Raw genomic sequence first — 14,510 nt, 5'->3', positions numbered from 1 at the left:
ACTCATCATGTAGTGAAGCTGATCATGCTGTGTGTATGTGTATGTGTATATATATATATATATATATATATATATATATATATATATATATATATATATATATATATATATATATATATATATATATATATATATATACGTATTTGCATATCTGTGTCCTTATCTTGCTGCGAGAAATCCTTCAATTGCCATCGCACCGCGATGCACTGAAGGCAGAGCTTCGGGCAGCAAACAAACATACAACCCCACCCGGAACATCTTCATCAGATAGATATGTTTAAACAAAAAAAGAAAAAGTGCCCGTAATGAAGGCATCAACCTCTCCTGAAGGTACAAGCCAGTCTTGTGCAAATCATTAAAGAAAAACTAAAAAAAAAAAATACTTGCTTTAATGGGAAGGGGGTGGCTTTGGGTTGCTCTGTATGCTCATAGCAATCTTAAATTGTATTAATTAGTCTCATTATTAAATGTTGAGATTGTCTTTTATCGTGGAATGTGCAAGATGACCATCTAGCTTGATTGCCATGAGACCCATGCCTTAAGGTGGACATACACGGGCAGATTAAAGCTGCCGATATCGGTCCTTTAGACGGGTCTCCCTGATCGAAATCAGGTCAAAAATCAGCCTGATATCGATCTGGGAGGTTTGAGTATTTCCTTCGATCGAGGACCACATCGTCTAGTTGATGCGGTTCTACGACCCATCGGTGTCCATGTGCTTCGTTGTAATCTGATCGTTTTGCTCTAAGGCCAAATGTTCTGATTAACCCAATATCGTCCTGCCGTTAGTGGTCATATCGGGTTAAGATCCGCTCGTTTGGCGACCTTACCAAATGAGCGGTTCTAACAGTGGATGGCCGCCTTTAGAACTGAAATGTATTATGGCTGTTGCAAGCTTCCAGTTTGGCCAGAAGATGGAGCTGTATTAGACATTGCCTAAATGATGCATGAGAAGAGTGAAGGTGGCCTTACACATATAGATCCACTCGTTTGGGATCTTTCCCCGATATCGCCCGTCAGGCTGATTCGATCGTGGGCCCTAGGGCCCAAAGATCAGATCTTAATGTATGGATGCGGTCTGCGATCTGACTCTCCTGTCCGACTCTCGACCAAATATTTATCTGGGAAGCCCGTCGGAGGGCCCTACTCATGGGCCAATAAGTTGCAGCTTTTATTGGTCCATGTATGGCCAACTTTAGAACTGAAATGTATCATGGCTGTTGCAAGCTTCCAGTTTGGCCAGAAGATGGCCTAAATGATGCATGGGAAGAGTAAAGGTGGCCATACACAGAGATCCACTCGTTTGGGATCTTCCCCGATACGTCCACCTTGAGGTGGGCAATATCAGGCTGATTCAATCGTGGGACCAAGGGCCCAACGATCAGATCGTAATGTATGGATGCAGTCTGTGATATGATGGGATTTTTACTCCTGTCCTACAGATATTGATCGGGGAAGTCAGTTGGAGGGCCCTACACCTGGGTCTGTTGGCAGCTTTTATCGGCCCGTGTATGGCCAACTTTAGAAGAACTCTATTAGTTGAACAGGAGAGGGATCAGAGTGGGATTCAAACAAGAGCACACAATGCGCAACAGCAATAAAATAATAGGTTTCACGCACACACACATATATATATACATGTGAGATATATATGGCTGGGAGTCTAGAAATGCAGTGGCAATGGTTATTATAGGCAAAGGGAAGGAGGCTGCAGGTGCATTCGACGTGCTATAAAAACAAGACCAAATACATTATTTCCAAGTAGTGTTTTGTAAATACATGACAGGGTCTTTGTCCCTGAGCTGCCCCTATACAACATGGCAAGTGTCCGCTGACTGGAAGGGACATGCAGGGAAGTTCCCATCTGTCCGTAGAGAAGGCATCACGCTGATCACAGAAAACAGCGAAGGAGTCAGAATTTCCTGTCCAAGAGGTTTTTTGCATGGTTATTTACAGGTGAACGGGTGCAGGCGTTTCAGTGCTTGGCTCTTGCATACATAGATATAGATATATACTGTATACTGGAGAAGCAAGGTTGTGTCTATGTTCAGGCTCCTCCTTCCCCCGGCAGGTACCAGGATAACAGGACGCGCTCCTCCGTCTGCTTCATCAGACAAAGTCATTTTCAGTCTTCCGAGTGGACTGAAGGTCAGGATTCTGGTTCTGTACTTATTACCATGGGCTTTGGTGGGACTGCTAGGAGAGCCTCTGCCTCTTCATGCATCTGTATCAAACAAACGGGATTCTCCATTATTGCTCATTGCGAAGGGAAAATGATCCATTATGTTTATTAGCACTTACTGCCTGCACAGACAGAATGTCACTGAAACTGTCAGCTTGTGTTTAGCATCATGAAAAGATAAGAATTTCCTCATCACTCTGTCTTGGCAAAGAAGTCTCTAAATCTGAACCACCACAGAGCTGACACTTATCCATGGAGGGAGTAATCTTTGCCAGGGAAGTGGGACTTCCTCTGCTGCTTAAAGGAAAAGTAATCAAAAAACTGAAAGTAATTTAAAGTACTAAAAATATAATGTACTGTTGCCCTGCACTAGTAAAACTGGTGTATTTGCTTAAGAACACTACTATTATTTATATAAACAAGCTGCTCTATAGCCATGGGGGCAGCCATTCAAGCACAGGATACACAGTAGATAACAGTTAAGTACTACTATAGTTTATATAAACAAGCTGCTGTGTAGCCATGGGGGCAGCCATTCAAGCACAGGATACACAGTAGATAACAGATCAGTACTACTATAGTTTATATAAACAAGCTGCTGTGTAGCCATGGGAGCAGCCATTCAAGCACAGGATACACAGTAGATAACAGATAAGTACTACTATAGTTTATATAAACAAGCTGCTGTGTAGCCATGGGAGCAGCCATTTTAAAGGAGAAAAGACTCAGGCTACACAGCAGATTTCCACCATTGCTACGCAAACAGCTTGTTTATATGAACTATAGTAGGGTTTCTGAAGCAAACACATCAGTTTTACCAGTGGAGGGCAACGGTACTTGTTACTATTCCTTTAAGATGTAACCTGTATTTGGCTTCCTCCTATCTGTCCAATTGCTCAGTGTGTGAACTAAAGGAAGCCCTGCTCCTGAATACAACAGAGCAGAAAGCAAATTGTGAATCTAATGCATTTAGAGAAAAAGTCCCAATGTAAAACCCAAAAGGTTTATTATCTCACCAATGATATGTGGGGTCTGGGTGCTCAAGCCCCAGGCCTACAGCTCGAGGTAGAAGTATCCAACCAAAGGAGAAAACAGCAGGCACTCACAGCTCCCACAAACAGACTTGTAAAAAAACTGAGAACTTTATTTAGGCAACAAAGTAGATTAATACATAGCCTTATGCGTTTCATGCCTGTAGGCACTTAATCATGGGCTGTACTACTGGCACAAAACACGTAAGGCTATGTACTAACATACTTTGTTGCCTAAATAAAGTTCTCATTCTTTTACAAGCCTGTTTGTGGGAGCTGTGAGTACCTGCCGTTTTCTCCTTTGGTTGGATACCTCCACCTCCAGCTGTAGGTCTGGGCCATGAGCACCCAGACCCCACATATCATTGGTGAAATAATAAACCTTTTGGGTTCTACATTGGGACTTTTTCTCTAAATGCATTAGATTCACAATTTGCTTTCTGCTCTGTTAGAATCAGGAGCAGGGTTTCCTTTAATTCACACACTGAGCAATTGGACAGATAGGAGGAAGCCAAATACAGGTCCTAGACCTGTAGTAGTTAGAAAATAAATAACATAACCCAGGCATATTTTGGAATGGAGTATTAGTTGAATACTCAGTAACTAGGTCACTGGTCATTAGCCCTCCACTCACTCTGTTTTGAGCCAGTGGGTTTATAGGTTTACATAAGGAATCCTCTATTATATGTTGAGTAGTAGCATCTTATGTTCCAACAGGGTGTGCAGCTCTTAGATTACAATGCCCCATAGCCACTGATATGTACAGCTCCTGCTTTCATCTTCATATCTCACATAAAGCCCCCCTACAGGTTGTATCTTAGATATATAAACAATGCTTTATTGCTACACGTGTAGTTCAACAATACGGGTAAAGCCTTTTATTATCATGGCAATAAGGAAGCCTTAGACTAATGCCACATTAGGTGGTGGAGAAACAGCTGTTCAGAGCGGATCAACCCATTGGCTTAGTCACATGGGTGCAGTCTGTTCCTATTGGCTGTTTCTGCACCTGCGCAGAAATGCAGGCAAACAATCAGCCTAGTGTGACATTACGTGGCCATGGCAATGAAAGGAAAAGTCACTGGACATACTCACAATCTGAAACTGAACATCTTGAAAGAGCTCCTGAATAAATCTCCGGGAAGGGAGCCGAAATGTGCAATGGGCTAATAAGTGGGAGACCTCAGAATAAAGGCAAATGTCATCAAATGCTTGCGGAAACTTCTCCTTAATCCTTGGAAGACATAATGAAAAAAATCCATATTAACAAAAGAAGGGGACGGCTGGTCGGTATAACTGAAGTTCTGTGTTGTAGGCATTTAAATAACATTCGTTCAGAATGAATGCTGGGATTGAAAAACAGGCGGCTCCCAATCCCCCAGTCCATTAAATCTACTCTTGTAGTAGGAAAACTAACCACAATACTGTATTGCTTCCCTGATCGTCTCCTTGCCTGCCTCTAATACCTCCTGTTATTTATACAGTTATATCAAACAGTCTGCACTTTTGTTTAGGGATGCACTCAATCCAGGATTCGGTTCGGGATTTGGCCTTTTTCAGCAGGATTCGGCCTAATCCTTGTGCCTGGCCGAACCAAAATCCTAATTTGTATATGTAAATTAGGGGTGGGAAAGGAAAGCACGTGACTTTTCGTCAAGGAAGTAAAAAAAAAAATGTCCCCACTTTTTCCTTTCCCGCCACTAATTTGAATATGCAAATTAGGATTTGATTCAGCATCATCCTTTTTCAGCAAGACTCTGCCCGAATTCATGTGCCTGGTTGAACCAAAATACTAATTTGTATATATATAAATTAGGGGTGGGAAGGGAAATCACGTGACTTTTCATCAAGGAAGTAAAAAAAATTTCCCCACCTTTTCCTTTCCCGCTCCTAAATGGAATATGCAAATTAGGATTCGATTCAGCATTCAAACTTTTTCAGCAAGACTCGGATTTGCCCGAATCCATGTGCCTGGCTGAACCGAAATCCTAAATTTGTATATGTAAATTAGGGGTGTGAAAGGAAATCATGTGACTTTTCATCGAGGAAGTAAAAAAAAAAAACCCCACCTTTTCCTTTCCTGCTCCTAATTTGAATATGCAAATTAGGATTCGATTCAGCCTCTCTCAGCAAGATTCGCATTCAGCTGAATCTTTGTGCCTGGCCGAACCGAAATCCTAATTTGTATATGTAAATTAGGGGTGGGAAGGGAAATTGCAACTTTTCATCAAGGAAGTAAAAAAAAAAAAATTCCCTGCCTTTTCCTTTCCCACTCAGATTTAGTTTGGTCGAATCTTTCACAAAGGATTCGGCCGAATCCCAAAAAAGTGGATTTGGTGCATCCCTCCTTTTTTTTTCCTGAACCGAAACATGGCTGCCTGCCTGGGAAGAATAAACCTGTTGATTAAGCGGAAAGATTTCCACCCAGACCATTAATTACTCAGCTGCAAAGGAAACTCAACGGAGTAATTTAATCAATTAAGGACATGGATTCTTTACATATTCTCCTTCTCCTTATGGGGAGTGACTGTAGGAGGTGAGTGCTTCAAGCTCATTGCATAGAAATCACAAACAATCAATCAATTAAGTTTAGAGCTCTGGAAAATTGAATATATGAAAATAAATGTTTGTATTCAGTTGGATATTTGGCTAAATCTTGTGTCAAGGATTCTGTATTTTTTTTTAATGAATTGGATTTGGTGCATGCCTATTTCCCCTATGCTGTAATACAGGTAGGGGATCCGTCGTAGGGAAACCCATTATAAAGAAAGCTCAGAATTACGGAATGCCCGTCTCCCATAGACTCCAGTTTATCCAAATAATTAACATTTTAAAAATTTATTTTTTCTGTGTAATAATAAAACAGTAGCTTGAACTTGATCCAAACTAAGATATAATTAATCCTTATTGGAAGCAAACCCGCCTTTTGGGTTTATTTAATGATTTTCTAGTAGACTTTAGTTATGAAGATCCAAATCACAGAAAGATCCGTTATCCAGAAAACCCCAGGTCCTAAGCATTCTGGATAACAGGTTCCATACCTGTTCTGTAATATTGGGATAATGACTATTGGTAGAGTGTGGTATAATGTCCCTCTGGTGGTTTGTTAAAAGCACAGCATGTAATACAATTTTCCCAGCAGCCATTCTGCGCAAAGTTTTATTTAATATGGTTATTTATAAAACAAACTATAAAGCAATGTATATATTCCTATAGTCACAAGTAATAAATGAATAAATAAAGCTTACGTTAAGAGCCCAGTTTCATGGCCTTTTGTTCCTACTGAGCTGCTCAGGTTAATTACAAGTCTTACGACCTCTTTCCGTAGCAGTATTCTGCATACAGGGGTATCTTCAGGAATTGACTTACCACCTACAAGGAAAACAAACAGGGTTTGGAATTAGCACTTTTACACAACTGTCGGCCCTCTTGAGGGCCCCATACACGGGCTGTTAAACTGCCATTTGGGTCGGAACTAGCAGCTTTTATCAGACTGAATATGCCACCTTAAAGGGTTTTTTACTTTTTAGTTTGATAGAGAGTGCTCTACTGAGACTGTTTGCAGTTTGTCTTCATTGTGTTAGTTGTGGTTTTTGAATTTTGCTAATCAGCTATCTCGTTGCTAGGGGACAAATGACCCTAGCAATCAAGCAGTGGTTTGAATGTAAGGAATAGGAAAGGGGCCTGGATAAAAGGATAAGTAATAAAAAAGTGTCAGTAACAAAAGAATTGTAGCCTCATGAAGTAATAGTTTTTAGCCTGCTGAAGTCAGATACCCCCACCTGAACGCTGGAAAAATTCAGAAGTAATCAAATGCTTCACAACCGATAAAACAATAAAAATAAAGTCCAATTTAAAATTTGCTAAGAATTGGCAATTCTATAACATTTTAAAAGTTCACTTAAAGGAATTGTTCAGTGTGAAAATAAAAACTGGGTAAATAGACAGGCTGTGCAAAATAAAAAATGTTTCTAATATAGTTAGTAGGGATACACCGAATCCAGGATTGGGTTCGGGATTTGGCCAGGATTCCGTCTTTTTCAGGAGGATTCGGATTCGGCCAAATCCTTCTGCCCAACCGAACCCTAATCTGCATATGCAAATTAGGGGTGAGGAGGGAAATCGTGTGACTTTTTGTCACAAAACAAGGAAGAAAAAAATGTTTTCCTCTTCCCATCCCTAATTTGCATATGCAAATTAGGATCCGGACGAATCTTTTGCGAAAGATTCGGACGAATCCAAAATAGTGGATTCGGTGCTTTTCCTAGCCAAAAATGTAATGTATAAAGGCTGGAGTGACTGGATGTCTAACAGAACAGAACACTAGTTTTCAGCTCTATTGCTTTCCACTGATTGGTTACCAGGCAATAACCAATCAGTGACTTGCAGGGGGGGCACATGGGTCATAACTGTTGCTTTTGAATCTGAGCTGAATGCTGAGGATCAATTGCAAACTCACTGAACAGTTATGTCCCATGTGGGCCCCGTTTCAAGTCGCTGACTAACTCACAGTTAGAGAGTTGAAAAGCAGGAAGTAGTGTTCTGGCTATTATGTTACACATCCAGTCACTCCAGCCTTTATACAGTGGTGTGAAAAACTATTTGCCCCCTTCCTGATTTCTTATTCTTTTGCATGTTTGTCACACAAAATGTTTCCGATCATCAAACACATTTAACTATTAGTCAAAGATAACACAAGTAAACACAAAATGCAGTTTTTAAATGAGTGTTTTAAATGGGTTTTTATTATTTAGGGAGAAAAGAAATCCAAACCTGTGTGAAAAAGTAATTGCCCCCTGAACCTAATAACTGGTTGGGCCACCCTTAGCAGCAATAACTGCAATCAAGCGTTTGCGATAACTTGCAACGAGTCTTTTACAGCGCTCTGGAGGAATTTTGGCCCACTCATCTTTGCAGAATTGTTGTAATTCAGCTTTATTTGAGGGTTTTCTAGCATGAACCGCCTTTTTAAGGTCATGCCACAACATCTCAATAGGATTCAGGTCAGGACTTTGACTAGGCCACTCCAAAGTCTTCATTTTGTTTTTCTTCAGCCATTCAGAGGTGGATTTGCTGGTGTGTTTTGGGTCATTGTCCTGCTGCAGCACCCAAGATCGCTTCAGCTTGAGTTGACGAACAGATGGCCGGACATTCTCCTTCAGGATTTTTTGGTAGACAGTAGAATTCATGGTTCCATCTATCACAGCAAGTCTTCCAGGTCCTGAAGCAGCAAAACAACCCCAGACCATCACACTACCACCACCATATTTTACTGTTGGTATGATGTTCTTTTTCTGAAATGCTGTGTTACTTTTACGCCAGATGTAACGGGACGCGCACCTTCCAAAAAGTTCAACTTTTGTCTCGTCGGTCCACAAGGTATTTTCCCAAAAGTCTTGGCAATCATTGAGATGTTTTTTAGCAAAATTGAGACGAGCCTTAATGTTCTTTTTGCTTAAAAGTGGTTTGCGCCTTGGAAATGTGCCATGCAGGCCGTTTTTGCCCAGTCTCTTTCTTATGGTGGAGTCGTGAACACTGAGCTTAATTGAGGCAAGTGAGGCCTGCAGTTCTTTAGATGTTGTCCTGGGGTCTTTTGTGGCCTCTTGGATGAGTTGTCTCTGCGCTCTTGGGGTAATTTTGGTCGGCCGGCCGGCCACTCCTGGGAAGGTTCACCACTGTTCCATGTTTTTGCCATTTGTGGATAATGGCTCTCACTGTGGTTCGCTGGAGTCCCAAAGCTTTAGAAATGGCTTTATAACCTTTGAAATTGAACTCAGGTGTGATAAACCACAGTTAAGTTATTTTTTAACAAGGGGGGCAATCACTTTTTCACACAGGCCCATGTAGATTTGGAGTTTTTTTTCTCCCTTAATAACGTAAACCTTCATTTAAAAACTGCATTTTGTGTTCAATTATGTTATCTTTGACTAATAGTTAACGGTTTTTGATGAGCAGAAACATTTAAGTGTGACAAACATGCAAAAGAATAAGAAATCAGGAAGGGGGCATATCGTTTTTCACACCACTGTACATTACGTTTTTGGCTAACTAACTATATTAGAATTTTTATTTTCTATTATTTATTTTTCCACAGTTTACCCAGTTTTTATTTTTACATTGAACTGTTCCTTTAAGGCCTAATGTCGTCAAACAATCAGCGGCAAGATTACTAAGCCTCTCTGAAACGATGAAGGTTTCTACCAAAGTGCTCAGCCCACAGCACAATAAAGGGATTACAGTTGTTCTCCCTGTGTGGAGTCACACTAAGGAGCAGACAGAAAATTATCTGCTTTATTACATATATATGAGCCTTTAGTGCGATCACTTACCTAGAACTAACTCTGTACTTTTGTCACCGCTTGCCGAGCCCTGGGACACAGCATCACTACACCCTGATATCCCAGAATACTTGGAAGAATGGGAAACCACCTCTAAGTGATTGGGCATAGTATGGGCGCACCAGTCAGAATGTGGAATGTCGGGAAAGTCTAAAGGAAAAAATATGGCAACAAAAACTAAACATGGGTGAAAGACGAATGATGAAGAAGAAGATGGGTGGATGGCAAAAACAACCAAAGTAATGCATGGAGGCCACTTAAAGGCAAACTTATGATATTCTAAATATCCTCTACACTGCAGCAAATTTTTATGAATCTGTTTTACAACTAGTTTTTTTTTATTCAGTTGTTCCAGTCTCTTATATAGTTAAAGGGGCTGTTCACCTTTAAATTAACTTTTAGTGTGATGTAGAGAGTGATATTCCGAGACAATTTGCCATTGGTTTTCATTTTTTTTATTATATGTGGCTATTGAGTTATTTAGCTTTTTATTCAGCAGCTCTCCAGTTTCCAAATCCACCTAGCAACCATTGATTTAAATAAGAGACTGGAATATGAATCGGAGAGGGACTGAATAGAAAGAAGAGTAATAAAAAGTAGCAATAACAATAAATGTGTAGCCTTACAGAGCATATGTTGTTTAGAGGGTCAGTGACCCCCATCTGAAAGCTGGAAAGAGTTGGAAAAAGGCTGCAAATATTTCAAAAACTATAAAAAATGAAGGCCAATGGAAAAGTTGCTTAGAATCCTACATTCTATACTAAAAGTTAAGGGTGGTGGCACACGTGAAGATTAGGGGGAGATTTAGTTCTTCTCTTCTTCGGGCGACTTATCTTCCCGAAAAGCCTTCCCGCCGGCAAGAATATGAATCGCCGGCGGGATGGCTTACGAATCAATTTGGATTTCCGAAGTCGCCCGAAGTTTCCTCGGGAGGCAACTTCGGAAATGTGTGCCACCCTGCCGGCGATTCGTATTCTTGCCGACGATAATGCATTTTGGGGAGATTAGTCGCCTGAAGGAGAGAAGATTTGTCACTGGGTGACTAATATCCCCTGAATCTTCACGTGTGCCACCCCCCTAAAGGTGAACCACCCCTTTAATGATATCTTCGTGTGTTGATCAACCTAACTTTCTTTCAAGCTGCAACCAATAGGTTCTTGTTGAGTCGTTGTCAGATTTCCACTACTGACACGCAGCATTGTTAAGAATGCACACAAACTATCTATACTATAACAAAAAAAGTAAAAAAGAGTGAAAAGGGTATTGTTAAATATTTACCAGTTTGGTGGATTTTGTACAATAACGAAGGTCCCACTTTATACTAGAATGCTTGAATTATGAAAATATATCTGATTTATCAGCAATGACTCAAATGTAAAAGAAAAAAAATAATATACAAATATATGATTAGAAATGCCATTGGTGCAGGATGCTCTCTTTAAAGGAGAAGGAAAAGCTACTTTTTTTTGCCAATCAACTGATAAGGTTGATACAATTCATCCTTTACAGGAAGTCCTGTGAAAGGAGCTTGTGTTTTTCAACAATTTTACCTTAGCTTTTGTGGAATTTATACACACAATTTATTCATTTAATTATTTTTGTTAATTAAATCCCCTGGGGGAAATTATGGTGGTTAATTAATTAATTAGTACTAATGCACTTTAGAGGTTTGTCTCTATCTTTAATACCTTGTATTATAACAGGCCATAGGAGAACCGAATTAATCACATAGGTAATAATTTTAAAATTGGTCTTATTAATTGAATTCAATTGGTGTTTTTTTTATAAAGTATCATTATTAATTCAAATTGATGTATTATAATGTTTAATGAATTGCAGTTTTATTAATTTGACCGTATAATATAATTTAGCACATAGCACTTGATGGTGATCTTCATATAGATAAGCACAGGCACTTTAGAGGTTTTTAGTTAATTATTGGCAGCAGTGTAAACTTTTTTAAGTGATTCTAGAATATTAAGACATACAGGGTTTTACTTTTCTTTTCTCTTTTTAAATTAATAAAATATATCAAATTGGTGATTGTACCCCGCTGTGTCCTTTCTTAAAGGGATACTGTCATGGGAAAAAACATTTTTTTTTTAAAATGAATCAGTTAATAGTGCTGCTCCAGCAGAATTCTGCACTGAAATCCATTTCTCAAAAGAGCAAACAGATTTTTTTATATTCAATTTTGAAATCTGACATGGGGCTAGACATATTGTCAATTTCCCAGCTGCCCCAAGTCATGTGACTTGTGCTCTGATAAACTTCAATCACTCTTTACTGCTGTACTGCAAGTTGGAGTGTTATCACCCCCTCACTTTTTCCCCCCCAGCAGCCAAACAAAAGAACAATGGGAAGGTAACCAGATAGCAGCTCCCTAACACAAGATAACAGCTGCCTGGTAGATCTAAGGACAACACTCAATAGTAAAAACCCATGTCCCACTGAGACACATTCAGTTACATTGAGAAGGAAAACCAGCAGCCTGCCAGAAAGCATTTCTCTCCTAAAGTGCAGGCACAAGTCACATGACCGGGGGCAGCTGGGAAATTGACAAAATGGTGATAAGTTGCTGAGAATATACAACTTTTGCTAACCAAAAAAACATCTTAAAACATCTTTTAATATGTATAAAAAGTCAGGCAGGGCTTTCGTTAATTTATACAATTACTGTAATATATTTAAGATATAAATGGCAAAGATTGTGTGTGTATCACACAGATACGTTTCCAACATCTAAGCCACGGGATGTATATGTAGATTATTATTATTGTAAAGTGTACTCCTTATTCTTAGCAACTGGTCGCCTTTGTGTGTCTGTCTTAGCAAGCAACGAAGTCTCATCACATCTATATACAATTATCATTATCTGTATTGTAAGGAGTACACTGTGTAATAATAGGAAGCTCTGACAGTCCGTGCAATAAGGGGAGGAATGGAACAAGAAGCTCCGAAGAATCTTTTTTTTTAAAGATATTTTTTTGGTGCCAGCTTCCCTTTAAGCTTTTAAACACTGGAAGATCATTTGACCTGTTGGCGAGATGAAGAGGGCTTTGTATAAGAATGATTTGGCCCATAACCAGAGTTGTCAGATCAATTATTAGGCCACCGTACCAACAACTGGTTATCTGTCAGACCCCAAAATTCAGGGGCCAGTGCAGATGCATCAAATGTAACCACCTGCATCTGTGGGAAGGCCACAAAGTCCTGGGAGTAGGGTGTAAAGATTTTAGGGGTGGCATGCCGCCCAGCTGCATTCTAGGTTTTTGCAAAGCACTGGGGGAAGTACAGCTCCTTAAATCTCCTATGTGCCTAATTACCAGTTCTCCTGCAGGAACCTGCGAAAGAGTTGGCCGAATACCGAACCCGCATATGCAAATTAGGGGTGGGAAGGGGAAAAATTTTTATTTCCTTGTTTTGTGACAAAAAGTCACACGATTTCCCTCCCTGCCCCTAATTTGCATATGCAAATTCAGAGTCGGTTCGCCCGGGCAAAAGGATTCAGCTGAATCCGAATCCTGCTGAAAAGCTGAAAAAGGCAGAATCCCGAACCGAATCCTGGATTCGGTGCATCCCTATTAAAAATGTAGTATATTGACATACAATAAAAAAACCTTACCTAAATGATTATATTCATTTAACTGATTAGACTGGTTGTAACCCATTAACTGAATGCCAACACAGTAAAGGCAGTTATCATCTGTGTGCTCCTGCAGCCCCGTGTCCTCTGTGTTCTCTAGAAACTGGGAGGCGTCTGAACGACTTGAGTTCATTATTTCCGTAATGCTGAACTGCTGCCTCAAGGCCTGGTATGGACTTCTCACTCCAGATCCTTGAATACCTAATAGACAACATAAACATTTAAATTGTTTCGTATGTTACAGGCTTCGAAATTTCAAATCATTTTTGCAAACACTACAAAGAAACTCCAGACAATTAGGAATTTAAAGGAAACAGCAGGTCTCAGCTTGCACATATGCAACCGACAGACATTTATATTAGATTAGATACTTTTGAGGATGATGGCAAACTGTCAATGCCTGTGGTTAAATCTGAACTACTGTGGGAAAAAATCTCCCAAAAATAACTTTGCCATAGCATAACATTAGGATCGTTGCAAGTAAAACACACTTCTTTGCGACAATCGAGCATAATCAGGGGAAAATGCAAAGGGAACCAGTCTCCAGCAATTAAAGGAGTTCTTCACCTTTAAATTAACATTTAGTATGATGTAGAGAGCGATGTTCTGAGACAATTTGCAATTGGTTTTCATTTTTTATTATTTGGTTTTTTTTAATTATTTAGGTTTTTATTCAACAGCTCTCCAGTTTGCAATTCCAGCAGTCTGGCTGCTAGGGTCCAAATTACCCTAGCAACGATGCACTGATTTGAATAAGAGACTGGTATATGAATAGGAGAGGGCCTGAATAGAAAGATGAGTAATAAAATGTAGCAAGAACAGCAGACTGCTGAAATTGCAACACTTTAAAGGATACAAGTATTGTTAACATGAATGAACTTTCTTCCAACATCGCCACCTGCTGGTCATTTTCCCACCAGTCTGACCACCAAGTAGTCAAGGAAGTTGTCAGGAGAAAACATCAGACCAGGCTTCTATTTTTCTCCTGACAACTTCCTTGACTATTTGGTGGTCAGACTGGTGGGAAAATGACCAGCAGGTGGTGCTGTTGTAACAAAATTCATATCCTTTAATATCTAAAGAACAAACGGATGCAGCACAGATTATTTAATGACGGGAAAGCAAACAGGAGTTGTTGAACTGTACCTCCTACTTCAGCTGCAAACATTTTAGCTGCTCGCTCTTCACTGGGAGGCACCGTCTTCTGGAAATAAGGAGTTTCCTTCAGCTGGGAAAAAAAAATCAAACATATATTGTAACTGCTTGACAAGAGAGAAACAACAACCTGTTACTATGAGTTCAGCATAAAAAGC

General features: G+C 39.9%; 1 protein-coding gene across 1 annotated transcript in view; it reads right to left on the bottom strand.

Moving 5' to 3' along the window:
- Positions 1 to 361: 361 nt before the first annotated feature.
- The window catches only part of rictor.S (RPTOR independent companion of MTOR, complex 2 S homeolog), a 112,272-nt gene continuing 98,123 nt past the window's right edge, over positions 362 to 14,510 (bottom strand). Inside the window, exons 33-38 of the mRNA XM_018244512.2 lie at positions 14,344 to 14,425; positions 13,177 to 13,398; positions 9,543 to 9,701; positions 6,462 to 6,585; positions 4,309 to 4,447; positions 362 to 2,224 (exon numbers count right to left, since the gene is read on the bottom strand). Of these exons, the coding sequence (XP_018100001.1) occupies positions 2,150 to 2,224; positions 4,309 to 4,447; positions 6,462 to 6,585; positions 9,543 to 9,701; positions 13,177 to 13,398; positions 14,344 to 14,425 (801 nt within the window). The 3' untranslated portion in view covers positions 362 to 2,149. The remainder of the gene's footprint in view (positions 2,225 to 4,308; positions 4,448 to 6,461; positions 6,586 to 9,542; positions 9,702 to 13,176; positions 13,399 to 14,343; positions 14,426 to 14,510) is intronic.

Source organism: Xenopus laevis, chromosome 1S (genome assembly GCF_017654675.1).
Source record: "Xenopus laevis strain J_2021 chromosome 1S, Xenopus_laevis_v10.1, whole genome shotgun sequence".
Lineage (NCBI taxonomy): Eukaryota > Metazoa > Chordata > Amphibia > Anura > Pipidae > Xenopus > Xenopus laevis.
The sequence above is the reverse complement of the archived record's forward strand: the minus strand, read 5'-3'. Positions and strand labels throughout refer to the sequence as shown.